Source organism: Tetrao urogallus (assembly GCF_951394365.1).
Source record: "Tetrao urogallus genome assembly, chromosome: 6".
Classification (NCBI taxonomy): Eukaryota; Metazoa; Chordata; class Aves; order Galliformes; family Phasianidae; genus Tetrao; species Tetrao urogallus.
Window position 1 is genome coordinate 7,455,722 of NC_136819.1, and position 19,711 is coordinate 7,475,432.

The following is a 19,711-nucleotide window of genomic DNA, read 5'->3' on the forward strand; positions in this document are numbered from 1 at the left end:
GTGTAGTTGAAGAAACTGTATTTCTCATTCAGCATAAACTGGCCATTATAACTCCAAGGAATCACTCTCGGTGTTGTGAATTACATTAAAATTTTTCTCTAAGAGTTAGTGTGTGCCAAAGCCCAGCTGGGCAAAATGATTTCTCCGTGCGTATTTTCCATTTTGCCTAAATTCTGTGAGATTGTAGGGGATTTGAAATTTCTCATGGGATGATGTTCATTGCAAAAGTAATTGAGATAGCACGACTTCTGAGTATTCTGAGCATTAAGAACAAAAGTCAATATAATGTTTGCTTAACTAGAATTGTAAAATCTTTGCAATGCTTTTAATGTTTATTATCTCAGTTGTAGACTGAAAGCACCAGGTAATCAGGTAGGTTAAAAAGACTCCTAAGTGTACAATTGTATCCCTAGTAACTGCTTTGGATAGAAGTCTCATAATAGTAATCTAATCTACAGCACCTTTCATCCAGAACACATTTCACCTATCGTGTTTCTGACTGAAATGCAGTTACCAGGAAAAATATAACTGCTTAATAAAGCAGAGAAACCAGAGAAAGTTTAGAGGATAGAACTAAAATAAGTTTCAACTCATTTCAGCAACTTCAAGAAAAAAAAATAAGACTTCTGTTTTACCAGACTATTCAGGTAGAGCCACTATCCATCTTACAAAGACCTGTAATTACCATTAAGATGCACTTAGCGCACTGAAGACCTCAATAACTTAGAGCAGGAGAGAAATCATAGAATCACCAAGGTTGGAAAAGACCTAAAAGATCATCCAGTCCAACCGTTCACCTATTCCCAACAGCTCCCACTAACCCATGTCCCTCAACACAACATCCAGCCTTTCCTTGAACACCCCCAGGCTCGGTGACTCCACCACCTCCCTGGGCAGTCCATTGCACTGCCTGACCACCCTCTATGAAAAGTAATACTTCCTCATGTCCAGCCTGAATCTCCCCTGCCGTAGCTTGAAGCCATTCCCTCTGGTCCTATCACTAATGACACGAGAGAAGAGGCCGACCCCCAGCTCACTACAACCTCCCTTCAGGAAGTTATAGAGAGCAATGAGGTCTCCCCTGAGCCTCCTCTTCTCCAGGCTGAACATTCCCAGCTCCTTCAGCCTCTCCTCAGCAGCCCTATGTTCCAGACCCCTCACCAGCTTTGTTGCCCTCCTTTGAACACTTCCAGGGCCTCAATATCTTTCTTGCAGTGAGGGGCCCAAAACTGGACACAGTACTCGAGGTGTGGCCTCACTAGTGCTGAATATAGGGGAACAATCACCTCTCTGCTCCTGCTTGCAACACTGTTTCTGATGCAAGCCAGGATGCCATTGGCCTTCTTGGCCACCTGGGCACACTGTCAGCTCATGTTCAGCCGAGCATCAATCAATACCCCCAGGTCCATTTCCTCTACGAAGTCCTGCAGCCACACCGCCCCAAGCCTGTAGCATCGCCTGGGGTTGTTGTAGCCGAAGTGCAGGACCCGGCATTTGGCCTTGTTGAAACTCATCCCATTGGCTTCAGCCCAGCTCTCCAGCCTGTCCAGATCCCTCTGTAGAGCCTCGCTACCCCCAGGCAGATCCACGCTTCCAGCCAATTTGGTGTCATCTGTGAATTTACTGAGGGTGCATTCGATGCCCACATCGAGGTCATCAATAAAGATATTGAAGAGGACAGGCCCCAGCACCGACCCCTGAGGAACACCACTCACGACCGGTTGCCAGCTGGATTTGACTCCATTCACCACCACTCTCTGTGCCCGGCCCTTCAGCCAGCTCCTAACCCAGCCAATAGTGTACCCATCCAAGCCTCGGGCTGCCAGCTTCTGCAGGAGAATGCTGTGGGAGACAGTGTCAAAGGCTTTGCTGAAGTCTAAGTAGACCACATCAACAGCCTTTCCCTTATCCACCAGATGGGTCACTAGATCATAGAAGGAGATCAGGTTGGTCAAGCAGGACCTGCCCTTCACGAACCCATGCTGGCTAGGCCTGATCCCCCGCTCATCCCGCACATGCCGCATGATCTCCCTCAAGACAACCTGCTCCATAACCTTCCCTGGCACCGAGGTCAGGCTAACAGGCCTGTAGTTCCCCAGATCCTCCTTACGACCTTTCTTGAAAATGGGAGTCACGTTGGCAAGCCTCCAGTCTTCTGGGACCTCACCAGTCAACAAGGAGGGCTGACTTGTTATTAGACAAGACCAATTCATTTTTTATTTCTTTATTTTATTATTTTCCATCCTGGCTGGTGTCACAGCCCCTTCCAGACCCCTCTCTGCCTGCCTTGCTGGCTGGAGTCCCGGCCCCTGCCTGCTTGCCTTGCCTGGCTGGAGTCCCGGCCCCTGCCTGCTTGCCTTGCCTGGCTGACTGGAGTCCCGGCCCCTGCCTGCCTGCCGTGGCTGGCTGGAGTCGAGGCCCCTGCCTGCCTGCCTTGCCTGGCTGGCTGGAGTCGAGGCCCCTGCCTGCTTGCCTTGGCTGGCTGGAGTCCCGGCCCCTGCCTGCCTGCCTTGGCTGGCTGGCTGGAGTCGAGGCCCCTGCCTGCCTGCCGTGGCTGGCTGGCTGGAGTCGTGGCCCCTGCCTGCCTGCCTTGCCTGGCTGGCTGGAGTCGAGGCCCCTGCCTGCCTGCTGTGGCTGGCTGGCTGGAGTCGAGGCCCCTGCCTGCCTGCCTTGGCTGGCTGGCTGGAGTCGTGGCCCCTGCCTGCCTGCCTTGGCTGGCTGGCTGGAGTCCCGGCCCCTGCCTGCCTGCCGTGGCTGGCTGGCTGGAGTCGAGGCCCCTGCCTGCCTGCCGTGGCTGGCTGGCTGGAGTCGAGGCCCCTGCCTGCCTGCCATGGCTGGCTGGCTGGAGTCGAGGCCCCTGCCTGCCTGCCTGGGCTGGCTGGAGTCATAGAATCATAGATCATAGAATCACCAAGGTTGGAAAAGACCTAAAAGATCATCCAGTCCAACCGTTCGCCTATTACCAATAGCTCCCACTAAACCATGTCCCTCAACAGCGTGAAAAATGCATATAAACTTGAAATGCTGTTGAAAAGAACAGGTTTTAAGAGACAGTGTTTTCAGTTTCCACTCCTATAGGATATCATAAACTGTTCCTGTTTCAATTTCAAAGTCAGACAGGTTAGCTTAAGTTGTGGACAGTTTCAATATCTTATTATACACTGAAACAGAAGAAAATGGAATCAATGACATCTATTTTCAGTAGCAGCCTGTTATCTCCCTCCTAAGCCAAGCACCTCCCTGTCCTAACATGAAGCTGCTACTGAAGGTCAGGACTACTGCTGGGCCAAGGCCGAGATCTCATAATTGGGTCACACATACAACAGGAACAGTCACCAGTAACATAATGTCTGTTGGCTGTTCGTGCAAGAATTTGTTGCAATTCTTTCTAACTGCTGACAGTCTCTGGATTGTATTTCTATTTTTCTACACTTGGCAGAATTATCTGCATGCACTACAATATACACAGGGCTCAGGTTTGACCATCTGGCCAATGATGTCAAGCTGAGACGTTTTCCAGTAGCAGCATCTGGGCTCCCTACAAAAAACAGCACGTTTGCAGCTTTGGGCCTGTTATATGGTAGGGCTACAGGTGCATACCAAGGCTGGCAGATTCCGCATTGCTTTCTTTTGACTCATCTTTAACTCCCTAATATTTTCTCTGTAAGGCTATGTATGAGCATATTTATTAGGTAAAAGTCTAATAAGGAGCTAAAGCTTAACCTGTGTATTTCTCCATACGTTGTATATCACATTCGTGCACTTGAGACTCAAGATAAAATTCTCAAGATAAAACTGCTACATGGGGATAGATCTGGAAGCACCTAGCTCTAGAAGGAAAAGCTCAGCTTTCAACACATGTGTGAAGTAACAATTCCCATACAAATATCAGTTTCCAGTTAAGTCCAAGTTTTTTTTTTTTTGTGCATACTTGTATAGATACCTCTGACAAACGGAGAAAACCAGGGTTGAGCGGGATTCAGCTGTTTTGGAAGGAGTAGCTATTTGCAAAACAATCATGACATTTAAAAAAATAATAAAGAAAAATAGCTAATTAATGAGAAAAGACAACTAAAGGTGATGATTCCTGTTCCCTACGTGAAACAAATGCAGAAGCAGGACAGAAATACATGGTTTTGCATGGAGACAGAAAAAGGCAGTCAGATTGAAGTCCATAATTAGCCACAGTACACCTTCAGCTGTGTAACAAATTTGGCTACCACAGTACATATAATAAATGGTTGCACTCAGATACCATTCAAAATAATCACAACTATCTATACTTCCCAATACCTGGCACATGTCAAACATGGACAGATGGTATAGTGTTTATTTAAAAGGGAGTCCAAATAAAAGGAAACATAAAGACCAGAATTAAAGACTGAACTCTGTAGCCTCTACAGAAATATGCCATAGGATTTTTCCCTCATATGTTGTATTTATTTCTGTGTGACCTCAGTGAGATGTGCCTTAGAGTTCAGGAAGCACCTTGTAACAAAAGATCAGGAAGAAAACCACAGAAGCTAGTTGATAAGCCCGATTTGTCCCTTGGAATTTTATCCTTTTAAAATCACTTTACAGAGAGAAACGAATAGACAACTTTATCAAACAATCTGAAAGTATATAAATTTAATACTTATTAATGGATTAACATTAGCAATCTCATCAGAAGATAACTTCTCTGTTTAATTCTGCCACAGCAGCCCAGCACGTGGGAGTAACTGCAGTAATTGCTTGCCTCAGACTAGGAAGGCTAGTCTCAAAATTAACCCAACCGCTTTCCTGGCCCTCTACAACAACTACTCCACAGAGACTGTGCAATATATCTGCCAGAAATACAAGTGCACAGAGCAGACAATGAGTTCATGGCAGAGCATTCGGATGAGTTCCTCACATATCACGAACAGAAAAGAGAGTATCTTGCTGTTACACCAGCAGACCTAAAGATACAGTAGTGTGCTAGCTCCCAAGTGTCAGGAACAAATATGTCCCCATTGGAGGACTACTGTGATTCAAAGTGCATAAAATATATCCCTTATGTACAGATGCTGCTTGTCCTGTGTTGCGGAGAACCACAGCAGGAATTTTATGTTTGAGCATATGGACGAGTTAGTCATGCCCTATCTACTCAGAGAAACAAACAGCCAAGCTAGATGGCTTGCAGGGCAGAACAGTTGGTTCTTTCCCCCCCTGCAACCTAGCAAAAGGCCACAATGGTGGTGCTGAATTTTTATTTTAATCAGTTAATAGATTTAGTTTTTGACAGTCTGGCCAACTGAGGGCAGAGAGATGGAAAATTTTAACCACATACTGTGTATTACTCCCTATTGATTCACCCTTTTTAATCTTTCTTCTTAAGGCAAGTGGTTCTTGTCCTCCATACCACCATGACCACCTCCTCCAAGAAAAAAATGTACTGCATATTTCTGTGACAAGTTTGGTTGTTTTGAGCAGAAAACTCATATTTCAAACCGTACCAATTCAGTGCGCACTGAGCCCTGACAGGTCAAAGAGAACAGATCAAACCCATTTGATACAACACTGCACAATGTTATATGTTGCCACAGATATCTGACCTTTTGCCCGGACAGGTAATTTATTTTGGTGAAATAACAAAGCTTGAGGAATGGATTCAGAATTACAACGATAAAGCCACTAAACAACAGTCTGATTTCTAAAGATTTTAAAAGAAAAAGTTATATATTATTCGTGACAATTTAACATGCTTATGCACTTTTCTATCAGCATAGTACATTCTGCCTTATTGTTCATCATGATCTGCCACCAGGACCAACCCATCTGATACACAGTCTTTCAAATATAGTAGCTCTAACCTTAGAGAGAGAACAAAGGCTACAAAATCCATTTATTGCATAAGTGTCATGCCTAGAGTTCATTCTTACTGATTTTTCTAATCTGCAGACTTTTGGGAATGTTTTTTTTTTATTCATTTTCAGATATAGGGAGCAGCATAACATGAAACCTACAATAAATGAAAATATGACTGTCTTGAAATGAGGCTTTGAAAAAAATGTCTATTTTAAGAGTTGTACAGCTGACTGCTCTTCTGGTCCACCTGACACACACTCTGAACTAATGTGTATCAAAAAAGCATGCTTCTGTTTGTCATTCTATACTTACTGGCTCAGCTCTCTCTGCTTCTAACATTACCAGCAGTTCATTTTGCTTAGGTTCTGCAGCATGAATCAAGGATAATTGGTATCATAAATAGGTTGAAAGAAATAAAAATTAGAAAACCAAATATTGAATTGGTTAAATCTATCTTTCCTAACAGATTAGAAAGAGATGGAAAACTATACCTGCAGTGCTTCATTGAAAGTCAGAATATGCCTCTGATTCACTCCCTGAATACAACTCTTAATGCTAACTTCATCAATATGAAAAGTATTCTGCAACAGAGTAAAGATTTAACCAACTTTTCCATAAGTAAAAATCAGAAGAGTACTGCATACATATGTGAGACCAGAGAAAGCCTCATTTATCTTCCACTGAAACTTCAGGATTCTACTGAGTGTAAGCAGATATAAAAAACAAGAGTAAGCAATTTCTTTCTTTGTACTCTGACTTTTCCACATTTTACACGGGTCTTTGACACAGTCCCCCACCACACCCTTATCTCCAAATTGGAGGGATGTGGATTTGATGGGTGGACCCATCAATGGATAAGAAACTGGTTAAAAGGCACACACAGAGGGTGGTCATCAATGACTCTGTGTCCAGGTGGAGGCCGGTAACGAGTGGCGTCCCCAGGGGTCTGTCTTGGGACCGGTGCTCTTAACAACTTTATCAGTGGCATCGATGGAATCGAGTGCACCCTCAGCAATTTGCTGACGACACCAAGCTGAGTGGTGCGGTTGGCACGGTGGAAGGAAGGGATGCCATTCAGAGGGACCTCGAGAGGCTGGAAAGGTGGGCCTGGGGGAACCTGATGAGGTTCAACACGGCAAAGTGCAGAGTTTTGCACTTGGGCCGGAGGAATCCCAGGCGTCCATACAGACTGGAAGGAGCGGTGCTTGAGAGCAGCCCTGCGGAGAAGGACCTGGGGGTCCTGATGGATGAAAAGCTTAACGTGAGCCAGCAGTGTGCTCTTGGGGCTTGGAAGGCAAATGGTATCCTGGGCTCCATCAGAAGAGGGGTGGCCAGCAGGGACAGGGAGGTGATTGTCCCCCTCTACTCTGCTCTTGTGAGGCCCCATCTGCAGTACTGCGTCCAGGTCTGGAGCCCCCAGTGCAGGAAAGACTGGGAGCTGTTGGAGAGGGTCCAGAGGAGAGCCACAAAGATGATCAGGGGACTGGAGCACCTCCCTATGAGGACAGGCTGAGGGAGCTGGGTTTGTTCAGTCTGGAGAAAAGAAGGTTGCAGGGTGACCTCATTGCAGCCTTTCAGTACCTAAAGGGGAATCAAAGGGTTGATAACAGCAGGACAAGGGGAAATGGTTTTAAATTGAGGGAGGGGAGATTTGGGTTGGATGCCAGGGGGAAGTTCATTCCTATGAGAGTGGTGAGGTGCTGGAACAGCTGCCCAGAGAGGTTGTGGATGCCTCGTCCCTGGAGGTGTTCAAGACCAGGTTGGATGGGGTACTGGGCAGCCTGGTCTAGTACTGAATGTGGTTGGTGGCCTTGCATGTGGCAGGGGGTTGGAGATTCATGATCCTTGAGGTCCCTTCCAGCCCTGCCCATTCTGTGATTCTATGATTTATAAAATAGACACTCTCTTGCTGTTAAGACTCAATCTTGATATAGGCTTCGCCCCTGCTTGGATTTCAACTAGCTACAAAAATAATGAGCCTCTTCTCAAACTCTTATTTTATAGGACTCATCCTTATTAGCAATATAAAAATAATGCAACAAATTTCAGCGATCTCCATCAACTTCTACATGGCCCCTTCAGGGCCTTTTCTGTCCTAGCTCCCCTGGATTCATAGACATTTTCCTTATCTTTTAGGTTTGGGCTAGATTTAATTAGACACTTGCTAGCACAACTCCATTCTATTCAGCTCAATTTTCTGGTACCATAACTATCACCAGAATTGCTGAACATGTCATCAGCAATCACTTGGGAATTTAATGTAGGAACAAAGACATGGTTTTGAACAATATAACTGAGGAGTCCTGAATTCACTGCTGTAGTCTCACAGCACATCACTCTGTTACACATTCTCTTCACATTCACCAGTGAAGTACAGTGAACATACAGAAGTATGTTACTCATCAGTAAGCATTTTTCTGACAGTAACATGCAGTGCTCTCAAATGGAAAGGTACTTACTTCATTTTAATAGTTTTCCCAGGTACATATGGAGCCCCACTCTTTGCAATGGGTTCGTAACCTGCGTGCCTACATATCTCTTCAGTGCAGTGATAAATGTAGGAGATACCAATGAGATACCACTAAGATACCATGAAGTGGCATAATGTTGATGCCTACTACACCTACAAATAAATAAAATTGGATGCATCTACATTTTTAAAAACATCTTTCCTGGTTCTCATGCAGGTAAGCTTTAATCTGACTTTAACAAACAGAAGTTATGCATCTTGCCTACAGTAAATTACAAAAATAAATATAACCCAAGAAAGACAAGAACAATCTGCATTCTGAGCTGAACTTTGCTGAAGGACTGTTGTGATTATTTTCTGTAAATACTCGAATTCGAAGCAATTTTTACTATTTCTGTACTCCTTCTGTTAATGCATTTAACATCCAAGAAAAGCAAACTTCAGTGAGAGCATTCGCACTATGAAGCAAGCCCAAAGCTCTGAAAACCTTAACATTAGTTTTAACATCACAGTGTGTAATTCCAAGTTTGCTTATTTCGAGGTAATAGAAACTTAAGCTTCCCAAGTACAGAGAATAATCTCTGGTCAACACAAGTTAACTCTTAATTTTACAACAGACAAATCAAGAGTCTGTTCAAAGTAATTATACATGGTTGATATAAACTTAAGATTGTTTAATGACCTGTGTTCAGATCAAATTCTGTGGATTATTTAATCAGCTCCAAAGGAAAAAGGGATTTATTTTGCCCTAGTGATCTCATTTTTAGAACACTCCTCTGGGATTAGCAGTTTTTCCTGCCCATACTGGTCTTCTGAAGCTCCTGTCAGTTCCACAAGGCGCTGGCTTTCACCACTTCAGAAGGCTCATACCCAAAATACTTGAGAACTTGTCAGTGCAGCAAACTGCTAAAGCCTACTAGCATCTGACTTACTAATAGTTCTCCATTTGTGGTTCTGTCATTTTAGATCACCTGAATAATATTTCTTCCTGTAAATTTTATCTCATTGAAAGATTTTAGAAATAGTGTGTTTCAGTGAAATTTCCCTTCCAGTTCTAAAGGCTTGAGAGCCACCTACTGGAAGCCCAAATCTCAAAGTCCTCATTGCTGTAGCACGTACCAGCAGCATCACTCCTGATACTTTCTATATTAGAACAGATTCCACTTCCGGTGGAATTCAGACATTTACATTTTATGTATTTTTAACAGCAACGTGAACCAGTCTTCAAGATATACAAATCAAAGTAGTAATGAAATAGAAATAATAACGCTAGACAGAATAGGAATTCAGTGTTGAACTTTGCCTTTATAGCCAAGAGGAGCAGGCAACAGCATTTGCAAGTACCATACAGTGATTCATGTAACTGCAAAGTGCCTAACTTATTATGCCAGTGCTCTGGTTCAACTGAGATGCCAGAAACAAAGTGTTTCTGAAGCCAATCATAGTTTGCTATGATATATAAAAGCTTAACTTAAAGCATCAACTTAAATTAGTCAATTATTTCACAAATCTAGAATTCACTCTGAATTGGTTCCAGCATAATCTTTAAGCACAGAAAAGTTCAGCCAGTATCTGAAATTACAACTGCAAGCAGATAAGCAACTGAAGATTTTTTTTTTAAGCCTCAAACAGATGTCAAAATGACAGATACCAAATGGCAAAAAGGTGAAATAAAGCAGCAAAGCAGCAGCATGGACAGAAAAAGAATATTATCTTGTCCAGAGAAAAAGGACAAGATTAAAAAAGGCATATATACTTACATCAACATACTTGTTTCCTTTTAGAAGTTTTCCTGGCAAATCTAGACAGTAATAATAAACCTGTTCCACAAATGACTTACAAGAGAAAAACTATTCCCTGAGATAAGAAAACTCTGCTCTGTTAGCGTATAGCATCCTGTGTATTGAGACTAAGTCTTACCTGGCCTGCCAAGCCAGTCCTGCTTTAAATGGTTATCAAAAATATATTTAACCTATACAGATAATATACATATAAATATATTTTCCAGTGATACCTCTAGGCAGAGCAAAACTGGGAAGCATTAACTGAAAGAAAAATTATGTCCAGTTCTTTACCAGAAGCCATAGCATATGCTCCAAGAAAAGTTCATCTGTCACAGACCATCACTGCCATTTACCATGACATAGCATCTTTACAAGCACAGCAATATCTTGTTAACAAAAACCCCTGGAAGCTTCTAGTCTCTTGCCACATTGGTAATCCTGAGACAAGATGAAGTAACACTAAAAAAATCTAGTTCCTTCTGCAGCACTCTTGAGGATATTTAGTATGTCCATATACAGGACATTTATCAGTCAAGATATTTTGCTTTGTAGATAATCTGCCCCTATTCCAGATTTACTCTGGAAGTGAGAAAGGAGATGTCTCTTTTGTTTGTACTCCCCCAGTGCTGAGGCTGATCAGTTTGTGAAAAAGATGATAGTGCACTTCGTCAAGACGTTCCAGAGAACGTAATCAAGGCAGAATACATGCTTCCTGAAGTACTTCTTCTCAAGAATCCCACATGCAAGCTGTCTATCTTTCCTAGCAGGAGTTCTGCAGTATAATGAAATAGATGAAATGAAATGAGATGAAAAACAAATAGCACTGAGATGAAAAACAAGTATTTGCCTTTAAATATGAACTGGCAAATTGTTTGTGCCTCTTGGGAAAAAGCAAAATTACAAGAAAAAAAAAGATGCATTTCTGCTCGTAAAATATATATAACTGTAACTTGCAACAAACAAGGAAATGAAGATTCAATATGCCTATCGTGGTAAGTTTTTAATGTTTTCTGTCAACACTTGCATGCTTATGTAAACACAGGGCAGTCAGAAGCCAAAGGAAAGCTGCATAAATTTTAAAAAACAAAACCTGCAAAGAAATAAAAATGGAAAGAAAAAGTGAAGAGGTGGAGATTTCTCAGAAAGAGAAACAGACGTCCAGTTTGGCTTCAGATACAAAAGGACCTTTCTAAAGTCCTAACATGTGGTTTCCTAAGGAATTCAATATTAGCTTTGTCATGTCTCTCTCCAGACAAGGCGCTCAGCAATGAAAGCTTTTAAAAAGAAGAAATTTAAAAATTCCTTAAATGCAATACTTCTTTAAATTAAGCAAGTTTGAAAAGACAATTATTATTCTAAAAGAAGAGGTCTTTAAAGGGCTCTATTATAATGACAATGAACTGTGTTAAGGGTACTGATTTTAGTTTCAAAAACAAGAGAAAAGAGGAACAAGAAGAGAAAATGATTTTTGTTTTCAATTTATGATTTTCAGTCCTGCTGTAAATAGGCTAAATACCAGAAGTGAAAAAAAGGCTTTAGATTATCTCATAGTAACAACTAAAATATAACATAGTAACAACAATCAACTATTGAAATAGATGATTATGCATCAGATCTCCCTATGAAGGAAAAAAAGCATTTCAGTGACTTTGAAGCTGCATTGATTTACACCAAGTTTATCCTGCACAGTTCTGGTTACACGGGAAGGCAAATGGGAGGAAAAAGGAGGGGAAAGAAATTATTTTTATTTGTATTTAATGAAATTTGGCTTACAGGCTTTATATGACTCAGTACTGAACATCTGGGATTGATCATAGGATCACAAACTGGAAAGCAGTCATCTGGCTTCTAGAAATACAGCTTTCAGTTTCTGCTCCACAACTTTTTTTTTAAATGATAAACTGAACTGCAACAGCCATTTTAAGTCTTCTTAATAGCTGTAGCCTCATTATTTTCCACGTTGTGGCATCAGACAGCTATTCAATTTAATTCTGGAGTGGCAGTGAGGATTGCTCTCTTTACGTACAACATAATTCAATATTTTTTCCCTTCAAGACTTTATTAAACAATGATCATCGTGGGACTTCATTTTTTATTAGTTCCATTCCTCAAAAACATCCTGGGAGAGGCCCAATATGTAATGCAAGATGCAGCACTGATGAACTACATAGACCAGCGTATCCTATCTTTAGAGGTATGTGCTACCTACATCATTTAGTGATACTGCCTAAATACGGATTTGAAAATGCATTGAGGGGGGTGAGAGAGGATAAATACTGAAGTGTTTGTATTCTAATCAGTATCAGGAAGATAAGTTTCCAGCTTTTCCAAATAAGTACAGTTAAGCAAAACTGTTGCTAAACTTTTAACTATAATGACTCCCAGTTATTATTTATTGCAACATTTCATGGCGTTATATTTTACAGCATTATCACTTGTTTGTTTTTAACACAATCAGTGCAACTTAGCCAAATATGTAAGTGTTTAACATCAGTTAAACGTCAGATGGAGTCAGTCCATCTGAAGAAATGGTATAATCATACTGTTACCACTAGAATTGCTGTCACTTACTAAGGAGACAGAAAACAATACGCAATAAATTTCTGTGTAAAGATAAACCTGGTCAAGAGAGTAATTTAAGATACATTTGTATAGGAACAAATCCTTGAATTAGGATTTGAAATATTCCTCTTGCAGCTGCAAGACAGAAACAGGTACTTGCCTTAAACTATATGAAAATATCAGTGCCTCATAGAATTTGTAGAATTATAAGTCTTCTATGGACAGCTAAATCTAAATTCACCCAATCCTGCACTTTTTTTTTTTTTTTTTTTTTTTTTTTTTTTTTTTTAAATACAGCCTAAACTTTGACCAAAAAAACTACCTTGTAACAGAATTTCCATCTTCCCATAACCACGCTAAGTAGGACTCTGGTCAGAAGAGGGCTATTTATGTGGAATGTTCAAGCTTCTAGATTTCCTACAGAAAAAGTTTTTAAGACTGCTTCACCAGCAATCCTACAGGAAGAGTTTCAGGAAAGCAAGTAGGCAGAGATCATTGTCCTTAAGACTCTGGCTATTCGTACTCTCCATGCACATAAGCAGCAACAGACCAATGTTTTCAAATAGAGGGTGGAACTGTAAAGGAGCAGATAGCAGAAATTAAGTAAATGAGACTGACATCTGTACAGAATATGTGTTTCTATGTAAACTCTTTCTCAAGAACAGACTGGAGAAATGCAACCAAGACATACTGGATTACGTTGAAGAATTTCAAGACTTTGCAAAGATGGTACTGTCACGTCTGTCAGGACTGAACAGTTACAAGACTGAGGTTAAAGATGAAGTAGAGAATTTGCTAACGAGAGTTGAACGAGCACAGAGGGACATTGACTATTTTGGATCCGTGAGAGATTCTAAGACATGCGTAGAAGTAGATGAAGACCTCGTGAAACAGCAGCTATTAGAAGAAGCAGAAGAAAAAAGGAAACTTAAAGTCATGCTTAATGCAAGTAAGAGCAGTTCACTTGCAGGGATAACTGATTTTCACAAGTTACATGAATACCAAATATAATATGATTTTCACATGTAAATACTAGTCTTCGAAAGAAAATGTAGATGTTTTATACGTGTGGGAGGGGGACATAGGGAAGAACAGTCCAAATATTTATTTTGCATATACTTATGATATTTCAGATTTACTTCTTGAAAACTTTTACTAGAAAATTAAAACAAAAAACAAAAACAGCATAAAACCCCTTGTTCTTGCAAAATCCCACAACAATTGAGCAAATGCCACTGCATTTCCACTGCACTGAGGAATCAATGTTGGTCTTTTTTTTTTTTTTTTTTTTTTTTTGTACTGGCAAGAAATCAAAGCTTAAAAAGTGAACTCAAGTTAATAAAACTTAATTCAGTACTACATTTTCCTTCTATTTTGCTGCCCTCTTCTGTTATTTTTTTATCCATCTCCCCCACTGTGTACTTCATCAAGAGAGCACAGTGGATTAGCTCCGAGCAAAGTTCAATTCTAGAAAGTTAAGTGTAAGGTATCCATTATGAAGAATATATGCAATGTACAACTGTCCCCAAACAAACTAAATTTAATTAAAATAAAGATGCTTTATAATGATCAATGATATATACACAATATGTAATTTACATCTACTTGATGCAGTCTGTTCCATTTTTGTTCAAATGTAGCAAGAACAGCTACAGGAGATAGACAGTTCTTTTAAGCTGCTAGGTGAAAGATCTCTAGCATCAATTATACAATTCCACTAGCTTCAAAAGAAATGTGCTGAATTAATTTTACAAATAAGTTCACACCTCTTTAGGCTTTTCCAGCAATGGAGCATTAATAGAGATGGTAAAGAAGTGACCACCAAATCTGCTTCTAAACTCTATTACTATAGTGCTTGAGAGATGTGAATATCAAGACTTCTTTCTTTCCAGATGTACGTTTTTCTGAACATTAGAGAATTTTAAGTTGTCTGTGGTAAGGACACCTGGAAAATCATTTTTCTGAGAGTTTCTGAGGAGGAAAAATCCCTTTTTACATGTTATTACTTTTAATTTTATTGCAGCAGTTCACAGTAACTTTCTGTTAATGCTTGCCCCACTGACAGGGAAACTACTCACTGTGTAGATTTTAAATTACTTAGGAGCAAGACAATCACAGCCCCAGCACACAGTAACTCTGTCTCTGTTACCATATAGGACCCAGAAGTTTGGGTTTTTTTGTTTTGCTGAAGCACTCTGAGATTGGCAATTTTAAATAAATAAAAGTTAAAAATAGCTTTGAACCAACTAGCTTTGGTTCAAGCTCATAAACACTTGAAGATGAATACTATATCTATTCTATTATATATACACATATGTATACACACAGGTACATATGTGTACATAACGATTATTTTTACATTCAGTAGTTGATACCCTATTCTGTTTTGCCCTGCTTTGGGTGGAACTGGTAAATTCTCTTCTGCATATTATAAAGCTCATTAATAGCAGGCCTGGAAGGTATCAGTGGACAATAAGGAAAATTTTTGGTGTACTTTCTGCTCATTGTGCTTGTCAGTTCCTTAGTTCCATCCAGCAAGACGTTAGGAAAGCCAATTTGAGATAACAAGGAGAAACCCTTCATAGATTTCAGGCAGTAATCCAGTTATTTGGTGTATTTCTCCTGTAGATGAGGAGTGCATTGCTAATACCTACTAGATATTTTAACTCAATGATTTTAGTTATTTTAATGCATCTAATCAATAAACAATAGTTTCAGGAAAGCAGTTGTAGATTGCTGGAGAAAACTGCAACCAGAGTAAGGGACTTCCAGCAAAAAGTCAATGCTTTAGCTGCAGTAATATAGGAATGCTTTTGTAGAGGATATCAGTACACACAAGTGACATAATGCTTGATTTCTAAAGGCAAATGGAATCTTGCCAATGACTTCAATAGGTTCACATCAGGCCAGTAAGGGAACTGTTTTTTGCTTTCTCCATTTCATCTGCTGCCAGAACTTCCTGCCTTAAGGCTTTATTTGTTCTGTTTACTAAAATGGCTGCACTTAATTAAAGGCAATTGGTTAAACTTCAAATAGCGTCTCATGTAATTTGAACGCCTTTGGTAAACAAGCTTGTTAATATGCTCTGCAGAAGAATTTTTTTCCCCCCAGAAAGACAGTACCCAATAAAATATTCTAAACACCTAGGTCTTCACAAGCTTAGTGCTTCTTGGTCTTAAACTGTGCAAAAAGCATACAAAACACAACAAAGCCAAAACTACCACAGAATTGTAGGAGTTAGTAGGGACCTCTAGAGATCATCAAGTCCAACCCCCCTGCTAAGGCAAGTTTCTTACAGTAGGTCACACAGGCAAGCATCTGGGTGGTTCTTGAATACCTCCAGGAAAAGAGACTCCACAACCTCTCCGGGCAGCCTATTCCAGGGCTCTGTCCCTCTGCCAGTAAAGAAGCTCTTCCTTGTGTTAGTGTAGAACTTCCTGTTCTTCCAATTCTGCCCACTGCTCCTTGTTCTACTGGTGGTCCTCTTAGTGATAAGAGCACACTGCCTGCTCACTGCCAATCTGTTGTACGCTAAAATGCCCAAGTTCTTCTCTGCACAGCTTCTCTCTAGCAGGCCAGCCTCCAACCTTACTGACGCATGCAGTTATCCCTCCCTACCAGCAAGACCCTTGTGGAACCTTGGTCTTGATGAGCCCACATCAGATTCCTCTCTACTCAGCTCTCTAGTCTTGTCCAGGTCTCAATGAATGGCAGCACAGCCGCCCAGTGTCAGACACTCCTCCCAGCTTTGTATCATCAGTAAATTTATCAAGGCTAGACTCTACCCTTTCCTCTAGGTAATTGAAGATGAGGTCAAACAAGACCTGACCCAGCACCAACCCTAGTTGCAGTGGGGAACACTGCTAGTGACAGACCTCCAACCAGACTCCGCACTGCTGATGACAACCCTCTGAGCTCTGTCAGTCACCCAGTTCTCAACCCACAGTTCTCAGCCACTCTCAACTCCACTCATATCTATCCCACACTTTCTAATCTTCATTACAAGGATTTTGCAGGAGACCGTCAGCTACCTTGCTGAAGTCAAGATACACAGCATCCACTGCTCTCCCCTCATCTACCCTGCTGGTGATGACATTATAGAAAGCTGCCAGGTCAGTCAAACATGGTTTCCCCTTGGTGAATCCACGTTGACTAACTCCTGACAACCTTCTTCTCTAATTGCTTGATGATGGCATTCAGAACAAGTTGCTCCATCCAGGGAGTAGTTGCCCAGATCCATACTTCTTGACCTGTTTGAAGACTGGTGTGACATTGACTATCCTCCAGTCCTCATAGACTTTTCCCATTCTCCAAGACATTTCAAAGATGACAGAGTGTTTTGCCAGTCATTTATGCCAGCTCCCTCATCACATGTGAGTGATGGGGCTCATGGATTTGCAACTGCATGATTTTGGCTCTCTGATTAGATCCACATGGGCCAAGGGAAGTCCAACCCCCAGACTCTCTCCCTTACCTCTGGGTCTGGGACTCTTGAAGAGCAACGTTAGTAGTACAGACTGAAGCAAAGAAGGCATTCAGTATCTCCATCTTCTCAACATCCCCATTACCTGGGCATCCACCTCATTCACATACATTTTCCATAGTCCTCCTTCTTCTATCAACATACTTTAAAAAGCCTTTATTATCCTTGACATCCTTTGAATGATACAATTCCAAGCAGGCCTTTAGCCTTCCTTGTTGAAAGCTCACTTGCTTTATCTTTGATTCCACAGTCATGCTTCTAGCATAAGAATCAGTAACACAAACTACATTTGTTCTCTTCGTCTTCGCATCATTAAAGCAAAAAAAAATAAAATAAAAAAATAAAATAAAAAAAAATAAATCACAGAACATCTTAGGTTAGAGGGGACATAAAGATCATCTAGTTCCAGCCTCCTCTGCCATGGGTTGCCAGCCACTAGATTGGGCTACCCAGGATCCCATCCAATCTGGCCTGAAATGCCTCCAGATACGGGGCATACACAACTTCTCTGGGCATCCTGTTCCAGTGTTTCACCACTCTCTAAGAAATTTCTTTATAACATCTAACCTAACCTCCTCTCTTTTAGTCATTCTCCCTTGTCACATTACTATAAGACCATGTAAAAAGTCCAGCTTTTCATCCATCAGGATGAAGTTCTTCATGACAGACCTGTTCTCAGTGAGTTCTTCTCCCAGCCTGTATGCACATCTGGCTCAAGGTCAATCCCAAGTGTAACACCTTGTATTTGACCTTGTTAAATGTCATTAAGAACTTATGTGCACATTTTAAAAGCCCATCCAGGCCCCTCAGGATGGCAGCCCTTCCATCCATGGTGTGAACTGCACCACCCAGCTAACAGAAAAAGAAGCTAACAGAGGATAAGAGAAATCCTAAATATATATACACATACACAGATCACTTATCAGGAGGATAGATTTTAGCCTGTGTACTTTCAATAGGAAATAAATTTGATTATTTTCTTGCGCTGATCTAATTGAAGTCAAAATTATAGCCCTATAAGAGAATAGATGACAGTAATCAGGAAATCACTACTATGTTATCCACACTAACTTTCTATCAGGTACATGAACTGAATGCCTTTTGAGTAACTCCAGTCTAATAAAGCAGCACGTGTAGCTGAAGGTTTCTGTTCCTTTGGTAGGAGATGTCAAATATACAATAAAGTTAGGTTCAGCACTATTTAGCATAGCCACATATTTCACAGTGGCCACATAGATGCCACTTTTATTGATATACTCACCTTGGCATCTAGGTTGGTTAAAAAGAAAGTAAATAATTCAAAGAAGGGAAACTATAAAATTCAAATATTCTAACTTGATTTTTTTGCCTTTGGGTATTTATTTACAGGTTGTGACTACATGCTTACAAGTGTAAAGTCCCTAAAGATAGTCAAGAAGACTGGAGATAAGCATGGTTCTTGGATGAAAGATCCTGGCAAGAAGCACACAAAGATTTATTTATTAAATGGTACTGTGAATAATGTTATTTTTGAATTTGCAAACATCATGACTTTCATGGAAAGCAATCATACACTAAAAGCTCGCAGAGTCATCCTGCCATTTCCCTGGGAAGGGACTGGCCACATTATTTATCAGGGTTTTCTGTTCTATCACAGACACGGCTCCTTAAATGAAATAATTAAGTTCAATATCCAGAAAAGAAATATAGTTGACTATATGCTACTGCCAGGGGCTGGAAGAATTCCTGCCTATCAACTTTCTCCATCTACAAAAATAGATCTTGCTATTGATGAGCAAGGGCTCTGGGCAATCCATGCAGAACCGGAGATTGGAGGAAACCTTGTAATTACCAAAATCAACCACATAACCATGTCAGTGGAACACACTTGGGATACAACATGCAGCAGCAAGGATGCTGAAGCAGCTTTCATGGCATGCAACACTCTCTATGTGGTGTACAACTTTCCTAGTGGAGGCACCTCTCGCATACAATGTGTATATGATGTTTTGGGTACTGCAAATACATATGAAATACCAGTGTTGCATTTTCCAAAACGTCAGGGTAGCCATTCCACTATTCATTATGATCCCAAGGAAAAGCTGCTCCTTGCCTGGGGTGACGGATCCCAGATTATTTATAAGCTTCAAAACCAGAAAAAAGCTTAGAATCTTGACTAACTTTTCAAATACATCTAAAAGCTAACAGTCTCATGTCAGTGTGGAATTAATATAATTTTGATGAACAATAACGACCATCTGCTACAATTTTCATTTCTTTCACATAAATTAATGCTTACACATGCCAGCGATCTTAAGTTAGTGTCCATTTAAAAATATGTATCCATAAATAAGAATTAACTCATGAATTAGTACCATATGAATACATACAAACTAGTCTTAAAGAGCACGGTAAAAATAAAATGGGTGTGTATACATACACACAAACACATCTCTGACATGTTCTACTCCTATTAAAACTATGCTTTCTGCTTCATTGTCATGGAAATCAATTAAGCCCCTCCTATCAAACACAAACTATTTTACTGCCTTTGGTATCTCAGTTCACTGTAAAAAAGAAATCTTTATCAAAAGGGCTGTAAAA

At 40.7% G+C, this 19,711-nt stretch overlaps 1 protein-coding gene across 1 annotated transcript; it reads left to right on the forward strand.

Annotated features, from left to right (window-relative positions):
• Positions 1-12,151: 12,151 nt before the first annotated feature.
• On the forward strand, positions 12,152-19,275 carry OLFML1 (olfactomedin like 1; the record flags this gene model as incomplete). The annotated part of the gene is made up of 3 exons (XM_079537073.1): positions 12,152-12,277; positions 13,306-13,594; positions 18,497-19,275. The coding sequence occupies 3 exons, from the start codon at positions 12,152-12,154 to the stop codon at positions 19,273-19,275; spliced, it is 1,194 nt and encodes a 397-aa protein (XP_079393199.1).
• Positions 19,276-19,711: the final 436 nt, after the last annotated feature.